Source organism: Nerophis lumbriciformis, linkage group LG13, assembly GCF_033978685.3.
Source record: "Nerophis lumbriciformis linkage group LG13, RoL_Nlum_v2.1, whole genome shotgun sequence".
Lineage (NCBI taxonomy): Eukaryota > Metazoa > Chordata > Actinopteri > Syngnathiformes > Syngnathidae > Nerophis > Nerophis lumbriciformis.
This window is the reverse complement of record NC_084560.2, coordinates 44955280-44971959: the sequence shown is the minus strand read 5'-3', so window position 1 is coordinate 44971959 and position 16680 is coordinate 44955280. Positions and strand designations below refer to the sequence as shown.

At 30.9% G+C, this 16680-nt stretch overlaps 1 protein-coding gene across 1 annotated transcript in view; it reads left to right on the top strand.

The window, feature by feature from the left end:
* The window catches only part of clybl (citrate lyase beta like), a 239426-nt gene extending 223395 nt beyond the window's left edge, over window positions 1–16031 (top strand). Inside the window, exons 7-8 of the mRNA XM_061970736.1 lie at window positions 2679–2803; window positions 15446–16031. Of these exons, the coding sequence (XP_061826720.1) occupies window positions 2679–2803; window positions 15446–15541 (221 nt within the window). The 3' untranslated portion in view covers window positions 15542–16031. The remainder of the gene's footprint in view (window positions 1–2678; window positions 2804–15445) is intronic.
* Window positions 16032–16680: the final 649 nt, after the last annotated feature.

The window sequence follows — 16680 nt, the reverse complement described above, 5'->3', positions numbered from 1 at the left end:
GGTCTAATTTTTTTTTTTACAATCTACAATTTTTATAATGAACATTTTTTAAAATATTGTGTATTTTTTTTTCGGCATTTAGGTAAGCAGGTCATCCACCCAGGCCAGGTCCAATTTTTTTTTTTAACCATCTACAATTTTTATAATGAACATTTTTTTAAATATTGTGTTTTTTTTCTGCATTTAGGTAAGCAGGTGCAATTTTTTTTTTTTACCATCTACAATTTTTATCTTGAACATTTTTTTAAATATTGTGGGGGGTTTTTCTGCATTTAGGTAAGCAGGTGCAATTTTTTTTTTTTACCATCTACAATTTTTATCTTGAACATTTTTTTAAATATTGTGGGTTTTTTTTCTGCATTTAGGTAAGCAGGTCATCCACCCGGGCCAGGTCCAATTTCTTTTTTTACCCATCTACAATTTTTATAATGAACATTTTTTTAAATATTGTGTATTTTTTTGGGGCATTTAGGTAAGCAGGTCATCCACCGGTGCCAAGTCAAAAAAATTTTTTTTACCATCTACAATTTTTATCTTGAAAATTGTTTTAAATATTGTGTATTTTTTTCTGCATTTAGGTAAGCAGGTCATCCACCCAGGCCAGGTCTAATTTTTTTTTTTACAATCTACAATTTTTATAATGAACATTTTTTTAAATATTGTGTATTTTTTTTCGGCATTTAGGTAAGCAGGTCATCCACCCGGGCCAGGTCCAATTTTTTTTTTTACCATCTACAATTTTTATAATGACATTTTTTTTAAATATTGTGTATTTTTTTCTGCATTTAGGTAAGCAGGTGCAATTTTTTTTTTTACCATCTACAATTTTTATCTTGAACATTTTTTTAAATATTGTGGGGGGTTTTTCTGCATTTAGGTAAGCAGGTCATCCACCCGGGCCAGGTCCAATTTTTTTTTTTAACCATCTACAATTTTTATAATGAACATTTTTTTGAATATTGTGTATTTTTTTTCTGGATTTAGGTAAGCAGGTGCAATTTTTTTTTTTTACCATCTACAATTTTTATCTTGAACATTTTTTTAAATATTGTGTATTTTATTTCTGCATTTAGGTAAGCAGGTCATCCACCCGGGCCAGGTCCAATTTTTTTTTTTTACCATCTACAATTTTTATAATGAAAATTTTTTAAAATATTGTGTATTTTTTTCTGCATTTAGGTAAGCAGGTGCAATTTTTTTTTTACCATCTACAATTTTTATCTTGAACATTTTTTTAAATATTGTGGGGGTTTTTTCTGCATTTAGGTAAGCAGGTGCAATTATTTTTTTTTACCATCTACAATTTTTATCTTGAACATTTTTTTAAATATTGTGTTTTTTTTTTCTGCATTTAGGTAAGCAGGTCATCCACCCGGGCCAGGTCCAATTTCTTTTTTTACCCATCTACAATTTTTATAATGAACATTTTTTTAAATATTGTGTATTTTTTTGGGGCATTTAGGTAAGCAGGTCATCCACCGGTGCCAAGTCAAAAAAATTTTTTTTACCATCTACAATTTTTATCTTGAAAATTGTTTTAAATATTGTGTATTTTTTTCTGCATTTAGGTAAGCAGGTCATCCACCCAGGCCAGGTCTAATTTTTTTTTTTACAATCTACAATTTTTATAATGAACATTTTTTAAAATATTGTGTATTTTTTTTTCGGCATTTAGGTAAGCAGGTCATCCACCCAGGCCAGGTCCAATTTTTTTTTTTAACCATCTACAATTTTTATAATGAACATTTTTTTAAATATTGTGTTTTTTTTCTGCATTTAGGTAAGCAGGTGCAATTTTTTTTTTTTACCATCTACAATTTTTATCTTGAACATTTTTTTAAATATTGTGGGGGGTTTTTCTGCATTTAGGTAAGCAGGTGCAATTTTTTTTTTTTACCATCTACAATTTTTATCTTGAACATTTTTTTAAATATTGTGGGGTTTTTTTCTGCATTTAGGTAAGCAGGTCATCCACCCGGGCCAGGTCCAATTTCTTTTTTTACCCATCTACAATTTTTATAATGAACATTTTTTTAAATATTGTGTATTTTTTTGGGGCATTTAGGTAAGCAGGTCATCCACCGGTGCCAAGTCAAAATTTTTTTTTTTACCATCTACAATTTTTATCTTGAAAATTGTTTTAAATATTGTGTATTTTTTTCTGCATTTAGGTAAGCAGGTCATCCACCCAGGCCAGGTCTAATTTTTTTTTTTACAATCTACAATTTTTATAATGAACATTTTTTAAAATATTGTGTATTTTTTTTTCTGCATTTAGGTAAGCAGGCCATCCACCCAGGCCAGGTCCAATTTATTTTTTTAACCATCTACAATTTTTATAATGAACATTTTTTTAAATATTGTGTATTTTTTTCCGGCATTTAAGTAAGCAGGTGCATTTTTTTTTTTTTTACCATCTACAATTTTTATCTTGAACATTGTTTTAAATATTGTGTATTTTTTTTCGGCATTTAGGTAAGCAGGTGCAAATTTTTTTTTTTTACCATCTACAATTTTTAACTTGAACATTTTTTTAAATATTGTGTATTTTTTTTCTGCATTTAGGTAAGCAGGTCATCCACCCGGGCCCGGCCAGGTCCAATTTTTTTTTTAACCATCTACAATTTTTATAATGAACATTTTTTTAAATATTGTGTATTTTTTTTTTCTGCATTTAGGTAAGCAGGTCATCCACCCGGGCCAGGTCCAGGCTGTGCAGGAGGAGTTCTCGCCCAGTCGACAGAGAGTCCAGTGGGCCACAGAGCTCATTGCTGCGTTCCAGCAGCACCAGAAGGACGGAAAGGTAACGTTTGATAACTCAATAGAGACTTGCATGTGTGTAAAGGAACTTTTAAAGGTAATGGACTACACAGTATTTGCTGCTCTTGGACTTTTTTTTTCCTTTTTTTGTTGGGATGATGTGTCCATAAAACCACTGAAGCTCGACTCTCATTTAAAGCTCAGTTAGATTCCTAAACGCCGCCGTAATTTGAATGCTCTTCCAAAGCAATTAAAAAGCACCTAACTCGCACAAACGAAGCATTTCTAAAGACGAGGTGACAATATGGCAAGTTGTCCTCTTTGGTGTGTCCCCTGGCACACCTCTGTGGCTCCGTACAATGCCTACTGTACACCCTTGGGTGACTCTCACAGGCGACCAGGGTGAGGATGAGGTAGTGGGGGGGAATCCTCAGGCCAATTAAGTGTACAATATTATTGTTCCTAATTTAGTGCATGGTTGGATCCTATGTGTGGAGCTCTGTGGGTTATCTGCTGAGGTAATACACAATCTGCACACCACTCTCTTTTCTGCCCACCAGGGCGGCTCTTAGCGAGCGTCGCCTGAGGGACTCGTACATACTCATCCCTCTGTCTGTGTGTGTGTGTGTGCGTGTGTGTGTGTGTGTGTGTGTGTGTGTGTGTGTGTGTGTGTGTGTGTGTGTGTGTGCAGACTCAGTGCCTCCTTTTCATCCACATAACAGCTATTGCTTGTCTTTTATTGATTCATTACTTTTTTTTAATGTTTTATAGTCACCAACCTAAAGCACCCTTGAATCATGCCTCAATTTCCAACTGGAGCATCGTGGTCTCGTGAAAATTTAGTCCGAAATTGGGAACAATTTCTCATATTCTTTCTGTTTCTGTAATATTGCAATATTTTCTCGTAAAATTATTACTTTTTTTATGTAAAATTATTGCTTTTGAATGCAAAATGGTGACGTTTGTCGTATACAATTCCGACTTTTATCACAATATTGCCAATTGTTTTGTTCTTGTAAATCAGGAAAACTTAAAATCCGAAAACAGTCGCAATTTTACAAGAAAAGCTTGAAAATTTGGCAATTTTATGAAAAGAGGCGTATTTGTACTCTACAAAAGTCACAATTTTATAAGAAAATGTAAACATGTCGGCAATATTATAATAATAATCGGAATTTCACTTGGCAAAATTATGATTCTTGTCAAAATTGTAAAATTATGACTTTTGTCAAAATTGTAAAATTATGACTCTTGTCAAAATTGTAAAATTATGACTTTTGTCATAATTTGGCCAAGTGAAATTCCGATTATTATTATAATATTGCCGACATGTTTACATTTTCTTATAAAATTGTGACTTTTGTCGAGTACAAATACGCCTCTTTTCATAAAATTGCCAAATTTTCAAGCTTTTCTTGTAAAATTGCGACTGTTATTGACCAAAATTCCGGATTTTATCACAATGTTGCACAAATGTTCAGTTTTTCTAGTAAAAGTTTGACTTGCGCCCCCTCTGGCCAAAATTAATTACAAAAATAAATAAATAAATAAGTATGTAGAGACACACTGTAATAAAAACTATTTACCAAAAAAACAAACTAAAAGCAGTCTTTTTCTCACAATGTATCGACTGTTTTCTTATAAAATTAGGAACACTTTCTCATATTCTTTCTGTTTCTGTAATACTGCAATATTTTCTCGTAAAATCATCAAATTTTTAGGTAAAATTATTAAAATTTGTATGTAAAATTATTAAATTTTTATGTAAAATTATTACTTTTTTATATAAGATTATTACTTTTTAATGCAAAATGGTGACATTTGTCATATACAATTCTGACTTTTATCACAATATTGCCAATTTTTTGTTGTTCTTGTAAAATAGTGACATTTTTTGAGTAAAATTATGACTTTTGTCATAATTTTGCCAAGTAATATTCCGATTATTAGAATATTGCCGATATGTTTAAATTTTCTTATAAAATTGTGACTTTTGTCGAGTACAAATACGCCTCTTTTCATAAAATTGCCAAGTTTTCAAGCTTTTCTTGTAAAAATTGCGACTGTTATTGAGCAAAATTCCGGATTTTATCACAATGTTGCACAAATGTTCAGTTTTTCATCTATCAAAATGAGGGTGATCCCAAAAAATTAGGAATTTTTCAAATTGACTGAGTCGGTTTTAAAAGTGCTCCCCCTCTGGTCAACATATGAAATAACAAGTGTGTGTAAGAAATTGAAATGCGCCCCCTCTGGCCAAAATTAATTTAAAAAAATAAATAAATAAATATGTATGTAGAGACATACTGTAATAACTTGAAGTAAATAATGAAGATTAAAAACTAATTACAAAAAAAAAAATTATTATAATTTATTATTTTTCTCACAATGTGTCGACTGTTTTCTTATAAAATTGGGAACAATTTCTCTTATTCTTTCTGTTTCTGTAATACTGCAATATTTTCTCATAAAACTATTAAATTTTTATGTAAAATTGTTACTTTTGTATGTAAAATTATTACTTTTTAATGCAAAATGGTGACATTTGTCATACAAAATTCCGACTTTTATCACAATATTGCCAATTGTTTTGTTGTTCTTGTAAATCAGTAACATTTTTAGAGTAAAATTATGACTTTTGTCATAATTTTGCCAAGTGAAATTCCGATTATTATTAGAATATTGCCGACATGTTTACATTTTCTTATAAAATTGTGACTTTTGTGGAGTACAAATACGCCTCTTTTCATAAAATTGCCAAGTTTTCAAGCTTTTCTTGTAAAATTGCGACTGTTATTGAGCAAAATTTCGGATTTTATCACAATGTTGCACAAATGTTCAGTTTTTCTAGTAAAAGTTTGACTTGCGCCCCCTCTGGCCAAAATTAATTACAAAAATAAATAAATAAATAAGTATGTAGAGACATACTGTAATAACTTGAAGTAAATAATGAAGATTAAAACTAATTACCAAAAAAACTAACTAAAAGCAGTCTTTTTCTCACAATGTATCGACTGTTTTCTTATAAAATTAGGAACAATTTCTCATATTCTTTCTGTTTCTGTAATACTGCAATATTTTCTCGTAAAATTATCACATTTTTATGTAAAATTATTAAGATTTGTATGTAAAATTATTACTTTTTTATGTAAAATTATTACTTTTTAATGCAAAATGGTGACATTTGTCATATAAAATTCTGACTTTTATCACAATATTGCCAATTTTTTGTTGTTCTTGTAAAATAGTGACATTTTTTGAGTAAAATTATGACTTTTGTCATAATTTTGCCCAGTGAAATTCCGATTATTATTATAATATTGCCGACATGTTTAAATTTTCTGATAAATTTGTGACTTTTGTCGAGTACAAATACGCCTCTTTTCATAAAATTGCCAAGTTTTCAAGCTTTTTTTGTAAAATTGCGACTGTTATTGAGCAAAATTCCGGATTTTATCACAATGTTGCACAAATGTTCAGTTTTTCATCTATCAAAATGAGGGTGGTCCCAAAAAATTAGGAATTTTTCAAATTGACTGAGTCGGTTTTAAAAGTGCTCCCCCTCTGGTCAACATATGAAATAACAAGTGTGTGTAAGAAATTGAAATGCGCTCCCTCTGGCCAAAATTGATTTGAATAAATAAATATGTATGTAGAGACATATTGTAATAACTTGAAGTAAATAATGAAGATTAAAAACTAATTACCAAAAAAACTAACTAAAAGCAGTCTTTTTCTCACAATGTATCGACTGTTTTCTTATAAAATTGGGAACAATTTCTCATATTCTTTCTGTTTCTGTAATACTGCAATATTTTCCTGTAAAATTATTAAATTTTTATGTAAAATTATTACTTTTTTATGTAAAATTATTAGTTTTTAATGCAAAATGGTGACATTTGTCATATAAAATTCTGACTTATCACAATATTGCCAATTTTTTTGTTGTTCTTGTAAAATAGTGACATTTTTTGAGTAAAATTATGACTTTTGTCATAATTTTGCCAAGTAATATTCCGATTATTAGAATATTGCCGAAATGTTTAAGTTTTCTTATAAAATTGTGACTTTTGTCGAGTAAAATTACGAGTCTTTTCATAAAATTGCCACATTTTTAAGCTTTTCTTGTAAAATTGCGACTGTTATTGAGCAAAATTCCGGATTTTATCACAATGTTGCACAAATGTTCAGTTTTTCTAGTAAAATTTTAACTTGGGTTTGTTAAAATTTTGACTTTTATTATGATACTAGAGGTAGGCATTTTTCGGAGGTCTCAAGAAGGTACGAAATACAAGAAAGTGTGTGTGTGTTCTTGTATTTCTACCCTTCTTGAGACATCAACAAGGAAAAGTATCTTCCATATGAGGAGGTGTGAACAAGTGATGACATAAATCATGGTCCCAATAACATTGCATCTAATAGAGAATGTCTCATTAGCACCCCTGCTGGTGACATCCATCAAAATGAGGGTGGTCCCAAAAAATTAGGAATTTTTCAAATTGACTGAGTCGGTTTTAAAAGTGCTCCCTCTCTGGCCAACATATGAAATAACAAGTGTGTGTAAGAATTTCAAATGCGCTCCCTCTGGCCAAAATTAATTTGAATAAATAAATATGTATGTAGAGACATACTGTAATAACTTGAAGTAAATAATGAAGATTAAAAACTAATTACCAAAAAAAATAACTAAAAGCAGTCTTTTTCTCACAATGTATCGACTGTTTTCTTATAAAATTGGGAACAATTTCTCATATTCTTTCTGTTTCTGTAATACTGCAATATTTTCTCGTAAAATTATTACATTTTTATGTAAAATTATTACTTTTTATGTAAAATTATTACTTTTTTTATGTAAAATTATTACTTTTTAATGCAAAATGGTGACATTTGTCATTTAAAATTCTGACTTTTATCACAATATTGCCAATTTTTTGTTTTTCTTGTAAAATAGTGACATTTTTTGAGTAAAATTATGACTTTTGTCATAATTTTGCCAAGTAATATTCCGATTATTAGAATATTGCCGAAATGTTTAAGTTTTCTTATAAAATTGTGACTTTTGTCGAGTAAAATTACGAGTCTTTTCATAAAACTTCCACATTTTTAAGCTTTTCTTGTAAAATTGCGACTGTTATTGAGCAAAATTCCGGATTTTATCACAATGTTGCACAAATGTTCAGTTTTTCTAGTAAAATTTTGACTTGGGTTTGTTAAAATTACGACTTTTATTATGATGCTAGAGGTAGGCATTTTTCTGAGGTCTCAAGAAGGTACGAAATACAAGAAAGTATGTGTGTGTGTGTGTGTGTGTTCTTGTATTTCTACCCTTTTTGAGACATGAAGAAGGAAAAGTGTCTTCCATATGAGGAGGTGTGAACAAGTGATGACATAAATCATGGTCCCAATAACATTGCATCTAATAAAGAATGTCTCATTTGCACCCCTGCTGGTGACATCTATCAAAATGAGGGTGGTCCCAAAAAATTAGGAATTTTTCAAATTGACTGAGTCGGTTTTAAAAGTGCTCCCCCTCTGGTCAACATATGAAATAACAAGTGTGTGTAAGAAATTGAAATGCACCCCCTCTGGCCAAAATTAATTTAAAAAAATAAATAAATAAATATGTATGTAGAGACATACTGTAATAACTTGAAGTAAATAATGAAGATTAAAAACTAATTACCAAAAAAACTAACTAAAAGCAGTCTTTTTCTCACAATGTATCGACTGTTTTCTTATAAAATTGGGAACAATTTCTCATATTCTTTCTGTTTCTGTAATACTGCAATATTTTCTCGTAAAACTATTAAATTTTTATGTAAAATTGTTACTTTTGTATGTAAAATTATTACTTTTTAATGCAAAATGGTGACATTTGTCATATAAAATTCCGACTTTTATCACAATATTGCCAATTGTTTTGTTGTTCTTGTAAATCAGTAACATTTTTAGAGTAAAATTATGACTTTTGTCATAATTTTGCCAAGTGAAATTCCGATTATTATTATAATATTGCCGACATGTTTAAATTTTCTTATGAAATTGTGACTTTTGTCGAGTGCAAATACGCCTCTTTTCATAAAATTGCCAAGTTTTCAAGCTTTTCTTGTAAAATTGCGACTGTTATTGAGCAAAATTTCGGATTTTATCACAATGTTGCAATATTTTCTCGTAAAACTATTAAATTTTTATGTAAAATTGTTACTTTTTTATGTAAAATTATTACTTTTTAATGCAAAATGGTGACATTTGTCATATAAAATTCCGACTTTTATCACAATATTGCCAATTGTTGTTCTTGTAAATCAGTATAATTTTTAGAGTAAAATTATGACTTTTGTCATAATTTTGCCAAGTGAAATTCCGATTATTATTATAATATTGCCGACATGTTTAAATTCTCTTATAAAATTGTGACTTTTGTCGAGTAAAATTACGAGTCTTTTCATAAAATTTCCACATTTTTAAGCTTTTCTTGTAAAATTGCGACTGTTATTGAGCAAAATTCTGGATTTTATCACAATGTTGCACAAATGTTCAGTTTTTCTAGTAAAAGTTTGACTTGCGTTTGTTAAAATTACGACTTTTATTATGATACGAGAGGGAGGCATTTATCGGAGGTCTCAAGAAGGTACGAAATACAAGAAAGTGTGTGTGTGTTCTTGTATTTCTACCCTTCTTGAGACATCAACAAGGAAAAGTATCTTCCATATGAGGAGGTGTGAACAAGTGATGACATAAATCATTGTCCCAATAACATTGCATCTAATAGAGAATGTCTCATTTGCACCCCTGCTGGTGACATCTATCAAAATGAGGGTGGTCCCAAAAAATTAGGAATTTTTCAAATTGACTGAGTCGGTTTTAAAAGTGCTCCCCCTCTGGCCAACATATGAAATAACAAGTGTGTGTAAGAAATTGAAATGTGCCCCCTCTGGCCAAAATTAATTTGAATAAATAAATATGTATGTAGAGACATACTGTAATAACTTGAAGTAAATAATGAAGATTAAAAACTAATTACCAAAAAAACAAACTGAAAGCAGTCTTTTTCTCACAATGTATCGACTGTTTTCTTATAAAATTGTGAACAATTTCTCATATTCTTTCTGTTTCTGTAATACTGCAATATTTTCTCGTAAAATTATTAAATTTTTATGTAAAATTATTACTTTTTATGTAAAATTATTACTTTTTTATGTAAAATTATTACTTTTTAATGCAAAGTGGTGACATTTGTCATATAGAATTCTGACTTTTATCACAATATTGCCAATTTTTTGTTCTTGTAAAATAGTGACATTTTTTGAGTAAAATTATGACTTTTGTCATAATTTTGCCAAGTGAAATTCCGATTATTATAATATTGCCGACATGTTTAAATTTTCTTATAAAATTGTGACTTTTGTCGAGTACAAATACGCCTCTTTTCATAAAATTGCCAAATTTTCAAGCTTTTCTTGTAAAATTGCGACTGTTATTGAGCAAAATTTCGGATTTTATCACAATGTTGCAATATTTTCTCGTAAAACTACTAAATTTTTATGTAAAATTGTTACTTTTTTATGTAAAATTATTACTTTTTAATGCAAAGTGGTGACATTTGTCATATAAAATTCCGACTTTTATCACAATATTGCCAATTGTTTTGTTGTTCTTGTACATCAGTAAAATTTTTAGAGTAAAATTATGGCTCTTGTCATAATTGTAAAATTATGACTTTTGTCAAAATTGTAAAATTATGACTTTTGTCATAATTTTGCCAAGTGAATTTCCGATTTTATTATTATAATATTGCCGACATGTTTACATTTTCTTATAAAATTGTGACTTTTGTCGAGTACAATTACGCCTCTTTTCATAAAATTGCCAAGTTTTCAAGCTTTTCTTGTAAAATTGCGACTGTTATTGAGCAAAATTTCGGATTTTATCACAATGTTGCAATATTTTCTCGTAAAACTATTAAATTTTTATGTAAAATTGTTACTTTTTTATGTAAAATTATTACTTTTTAATGCAAAATGGTGACATTTGTCATATAAAATTCTGACTTTTATCACAATATTGCCAATTTTTTGTTCTTGTAAAATAGTGACATTTTTTGAGTAAAATTATGACTTTTGTCATAATTTTGCCAAGTGAAATTCCGATTATTATTAGAATATTGCCGACATGTTTACATTTTCTTATAAAATTGTGACTTTTGTCGAGTACAAATACGCCTCTTTTCATAAAATTGCCAAATTTTCAAGCTTTTCTTGTAAAAATTGCGACTGTTATTGAGCAAAATTTCGGATTTTATCACAATGTTGCAATATTTTCTCGTAAAACTATTACATTTTTATGTAAAATTGTTACTTTTGTATGTAAAATTATTTCTTTTTAATGCAAAATGGTGACATTTGTCATATAAAATTCTGACTTTTATCACAATATTGCCAATTTTTTGTTGTTCTTGTAAAATAGTGACATTTTTTGAGTAAAATTATGACTTTTGTCATAATTATGCCAAGTAGTATTCCGATTATTAGAATATTGCCGACATGTTTACATTTTCTTATAAAATTGTGACTTTTGTCGAGTACAATTACGCCTCTTTTCATAAAATTGCCAAGTTTTCAAGCTTTTCTTGTAAAATTGCGACTGTTATTGAGCAAAATTCCGGATTTTATCACAATGTTGCACAAATGTTCAGTTTTTCATCTATCAAAATGAGGGTGGTCCCAAAAAATTAGGAATTTTTCAAATTGACTGAGTCGGTTTTAAAAGTGCTCCCCCTCTGGTCAATATATGAAATAACAAGTGTGTGTAAGAAATTGAAATGCGCCCCCTCTGGCCAAAATTAATTTAAATAAATAAATATGTATGTAGAGACATACTGTAATAACTTGAAGTAAATAATGAAGATTAAAAACTAATTACCAAAAAAAATAACTAAAAGCAGTCTTTTTCTCACAATGTATCGACTGTTTTCTTATAAAATTAGGAACACTTTCTCATATTCTTTCTGTTTCTGTAATACTGCAATATTTTTTCGTAAAATCATCACATTTTTAGGTAAAATTATTAAAATTTGTATGTAAAATTATTAAATTTTTATGTAAAATTATTACTTTTTTATATAAGATTATTACTTTTTAATGCAAAATGGTGACATTTGTCATATAAAATTCTGACTTTTATCACAATATTGCCAATTTTTTGTTGTTCTTGTAAAATAGTGACATTTTTTGAGTAAAATTATGACTTTTGTCATAATTTTGCCAAGTGAAATTCTGATTATTATTATAATATTGCCGACATGTTTACATTTTCTTATAAAATTGTGACTTTTGTCGAGTACAAATACACCTCTTTTCATAAAATTGCCAAATTTTCAAGCTTTTCTTGTAAAATTGCGACTGTTATTGAGCAAAATTTCGGATTTTATCACAATGTTGCAATATTTTCTCATAAAACTATTACATTTTTATGTAAAATTGTTACTTTTTTATGTAAAATTATTACTTTTTAATGCAAAATGGTGACATTTGTCATATAAAATTCTGACTTTTATCACAATATTGCCAATTTTTTGTTGTTCTTGTAAAATCGTGACATTTTTTGAGTAAAATTATGACTTTTGTCATAATTATGCCAAGTAGTATTCCGATTATTAGAATATTGCCGAAATGTTTAAGTTTTCTTATAAAATTGTGACTTTTGTCGAGTGCAAATACGCCTCTTTTCATAAAATTGCCAAGTTTTCAAGCTTTTCTTGTAAAATTGCGACTGTTATTGAGCACAATTCTGGATTTTATCACAATGTTGCACAAATGTTCAGTTTTTCATCTATCACAATGAGGGTGGTCCCAAAAAATTAGGAATTTTTCAAATTGACTGAGTCGGTTTTAAAAGTGCTCCCCCTCTGGTCAACATATGAAATAACAAGTGTGTGTAAGAAATTGAAATGCACCCCCTCTGGCCAAAATTAATTTAAAAAAATAAAAAAATAAATATGTATGTAGAGACATACTGTAATAACTTGAAGTAAATAATGAAGATTAAAAACTAATTACCAAAAAAAAAAAAACTAAAAGCAGTCTTTTTCTCACAATGTATCGACTGTTTTCTTATAAAATTAGGAACAATTTCTCATATTCTTTCTGTTTCTGTAATACTGCAATATTTTCTCGTAAAATTATCAAATTTTTATGTAAAATTATTAAAATGTGTATGTAAAATTATTAAAATTTGTATGTAAAATTATTAAATTTTTATGTAAAATTATTACTTTTTATGTAAAATTATGACTTTTTTATATAAAATTATTACTTTTTAATGCAAAATGGTGACATTTGTCATACAAAATTCTGACTTTTATCACAATATTGCCAATTTTTTTGTTGTTCTTGTAAAATAGTGTCATTTTTTGAGTAAAATTATGACTTTTGTCATAATTTTGCCAAGTAATATTCCGATTATTAGAATATTGCCGAAATGTTTAAGTTTTTCTTATAAAATTGTGACTTTTGTCGAGTGCAATTACGCCTCTTTTCATAAAATTGCCAAATTTTCAAGCTTTTCTTGTAAAATTGCGACAGTTATTGAGCAAAATTCCGTATTTTATCATAATATTGCACAAATGTTCAGTTTTTCTTGTAAAATTTTGACTTGCGTTGAGTAAAATTACGACTTTTATTATAATACTAGAGGTAGGCATTTTTCGGAGGTCTCAAGAAGGTACAAAATACAAAAGTGTGTGTTTGTGCGTGTGTGTGTGTTCTTGTATTTCTACCCTTCTTGAGACCTCAACCAGGAAAAGTACCTTCCATATGAGGAGGTGTGAACAAGTGATGACATAAATACATCCACCCATCCATTTTCTACCGCTTGTCCCTGTTCATGGTCCCAACAACATTGCATCTAATAGACAATGTCTCATTTGCACCCCTGCTGGTCAAAATGAGGGTGGTCCCAAAAAGGAGGGCTTTTTCAAATTGACTGTGTCGGTTTTAAAAGTGCTCCCCCTCTGGCCAACATATGAAATAACAAGTGTGTGTAAGAATTTGAAATGCGCCCCCTTTGGCCAAAATTAATTAAATAAATAAATAAATATGTATGTATGTAGAGACATACTGTAATAACTTGAAGTAAATAATGACGATTAAAAACTAATTACAAAAAAAAAAAATGAACTAAAAGCAGTCTTTTTCTCACAATGTTTCTTCTATTTTCTTATAAAATTGGGAACAATTTCTCATATTCCTTCTGTTTCTGTAATACTGCAATATTTTCTCGTAAAACTATTACATTTTTATGTAAAATTATTACTTTTTCATGTAAAATTATTACTTTTTAATGCAAAATGGTGACATTTGTCATATAAAATTCTGACTTTTATTACAATATTGCCAATTTTTTTGTTGTTCTTGTAAAATAGTAACATTTTTTGAGTAAAATTATGACTTTTGTCATAATTTTGCCAAGTGAAATTCCGATTATTATTATAATATTGCCAACATGTTTACATTTTCTTATAAAATTGTGACTTTTGTCGAGTACAAATACGCCTCTTTTCATAAAATTGCCAAATTTTCAAGCTTTTCTTGTAAAATTGCGACTGTTTCGGATTTTATCACAATGTTGCACAAATGTTCAGTTTTTCTAGTAAAATTTCGACTTGGGTTTGTTAAAATTACGACTTTTATTATGATACTAGAGGTAGGCATTTTTCGGAGGTCTCAAGAAGGTACGAAATACAAGAAAGTGTGTGTGTGTTCTTGTATTTCTACCCTTCTTGAGACATCAACAAGGAAAAGTATCTTCCATATGAGGAGGTGTGAACAAGTGATGACATAAATCATGGTCCCAATAACATTGCATCTAATAGAGAATGTCTCATTAGCACCCCTGCTGGTGACATCTATCAAAATGAGGGTGGTCCCAAAAAATTAGGGATTTTTCAAATTGACTGAGTCGGTTTTAAAAGTGCTCCCCCTCTGGCCAACATATGAAATAACAAGTGTGCCTCCATCTGGCCAAAATTTATTAAATAAATAAATAAATATGTATTTACGGAAATACTGTAATAACTTGAAGTAAATAATGAAGATTAAAAACTAATTACAAAAAAAAATTAATTAAAAGCAGTATTTTTCTCACAATGTGTCGACTGTTTTCTTATAAAATTGGGAACAATTTCTCATATTCTTTCTGTTTCTGTAATATTGCAATATTTTCCCGTAAAATGATTACCTTGTTATGTGAAATTATTACTTTTGAATGCAAAATGGTGACATTTGTCGTATAAAATTCAGACTTTTATCACAATATAGCCAATTTTTGTTGTTGTTCTTGTAAAACAGTGACTTTTGTCGAGTAAAAATGACGACTCTTCGTAAAAATTGCCAAATTTTTAGGCTTTTCTTGTAAAATTGCGAGCAAAATTCCAAATTTTATCATAATATTGCACAAAGGTTCAGTTTTTCTTTGACTTGCGTTGAGTAAAATGACGACTTTTATTACAACACTAGAGGTAGGCATTTTTCGCAGGTCTCAAGAAGGTACAAAATACAAGCGTGTGTGTGTGTGTGTGTGTGTGTGTGTGTGTGTGTGTGTGTGTGTGTGTGTGTGTGTGTGTGTGTGTGTGTGTGTGTGTGTGTGTGTCCTTGTGGTGATGTCCTTCTTTTTGATTGTGTCCCAGGGTGCGTTCACGTTCCATGGAAGCATGATTGACATGCCCTCGCTGAAGCAAGCGCAGAACATCGTCACGCTCTCCGCCGCCATGCCTCAGAAATAAGGAGGAAGTCAGCGGGGCCGGGCGGGGGGGGGGGCGGGCGGGCGGTCTCCCCTTCCCAAACCAGGACTTACGCCAAGAGGACAGTGTTGTTTCAATCCAAGATTTTGAAAAAAAAGAAGGTATGAAAGTGGACTTTGTGGACAGAATCTATCATTCGAGAATTGCGGCGCCCGGGTTCTGGTGGGCGTGCGGACCCTCGTGCGGTTATATCGTACCCACGGGGTCAGCATGAAAGCATCTTGATGGTGCCGGAAAGGGTAAACAAACACAATTCTGATTTGCAGGGGATCCATTCATCAATAGCCCCCAGTGGGTCCCCCCCAACCCCTTCCTCCCTTGCTCGGGGGACAGCTCACAAACACGGAACCGCGTGAACTCGCCATTTAGCTTCTTTGTGTCGGTCCCTCTAGCAAAAGTCACCGCGCTCCTCGCTCGGCAAGCCCGCGGGTCTAAGTGTGGACAAATATAATAAAAGCTGCCTGATCTCTCATTTAAGGTGAAGCCACTTTATTCCTCTTACAGTACTCGGGGAGGGCGGAGGGGGGTCCTACTACCGCGCTTCAATGTGTCGGCCCCGGAACGGCGGCCGTAGCAGAGCCGGTCCGAGGCTTTTGTCTTGCCCTGACGGCGGGTTGGGAGGATAATTGGGGGGGTGTCGCGAATGCTTGGTGGTGCCATTGGTGACCATGGTAATGAAAAGGCGCCGTACCTCCCTTTTTACACCCCACCTCGTCTGATCGTCTTCCCATCTCTTTCCTGCTACTTTATGATGTATTGTGTCTGCAGGTCGACCCCGGCTTTGCTCTGCCAGGACAGGACCAGACGCGCACACACCAAAAAACAAAAAAAGCAAACCAAAGTCCCAACAGTAAGCCGTCTGTTTGGCATTTGGCCACATTTTTCCCTCTCGCTCCACTTTTTTTTTTTCTTTTTCTTCACTGTTTCACAAGCGCCGTGTTTGTTTGTTTTCACCCAATTGTTGCCGAGGTCGGCGGACAAAACGGCGACAACTATTTATGGCTTTCATTAAGTGAATACACACACACACACACACACACACACACACATCTTCTTTTGTGGTTTTTATGGCGCCGAACAAATTATATTGTAGCGTTTTGAACAAAAGGTAATTCAAGTAG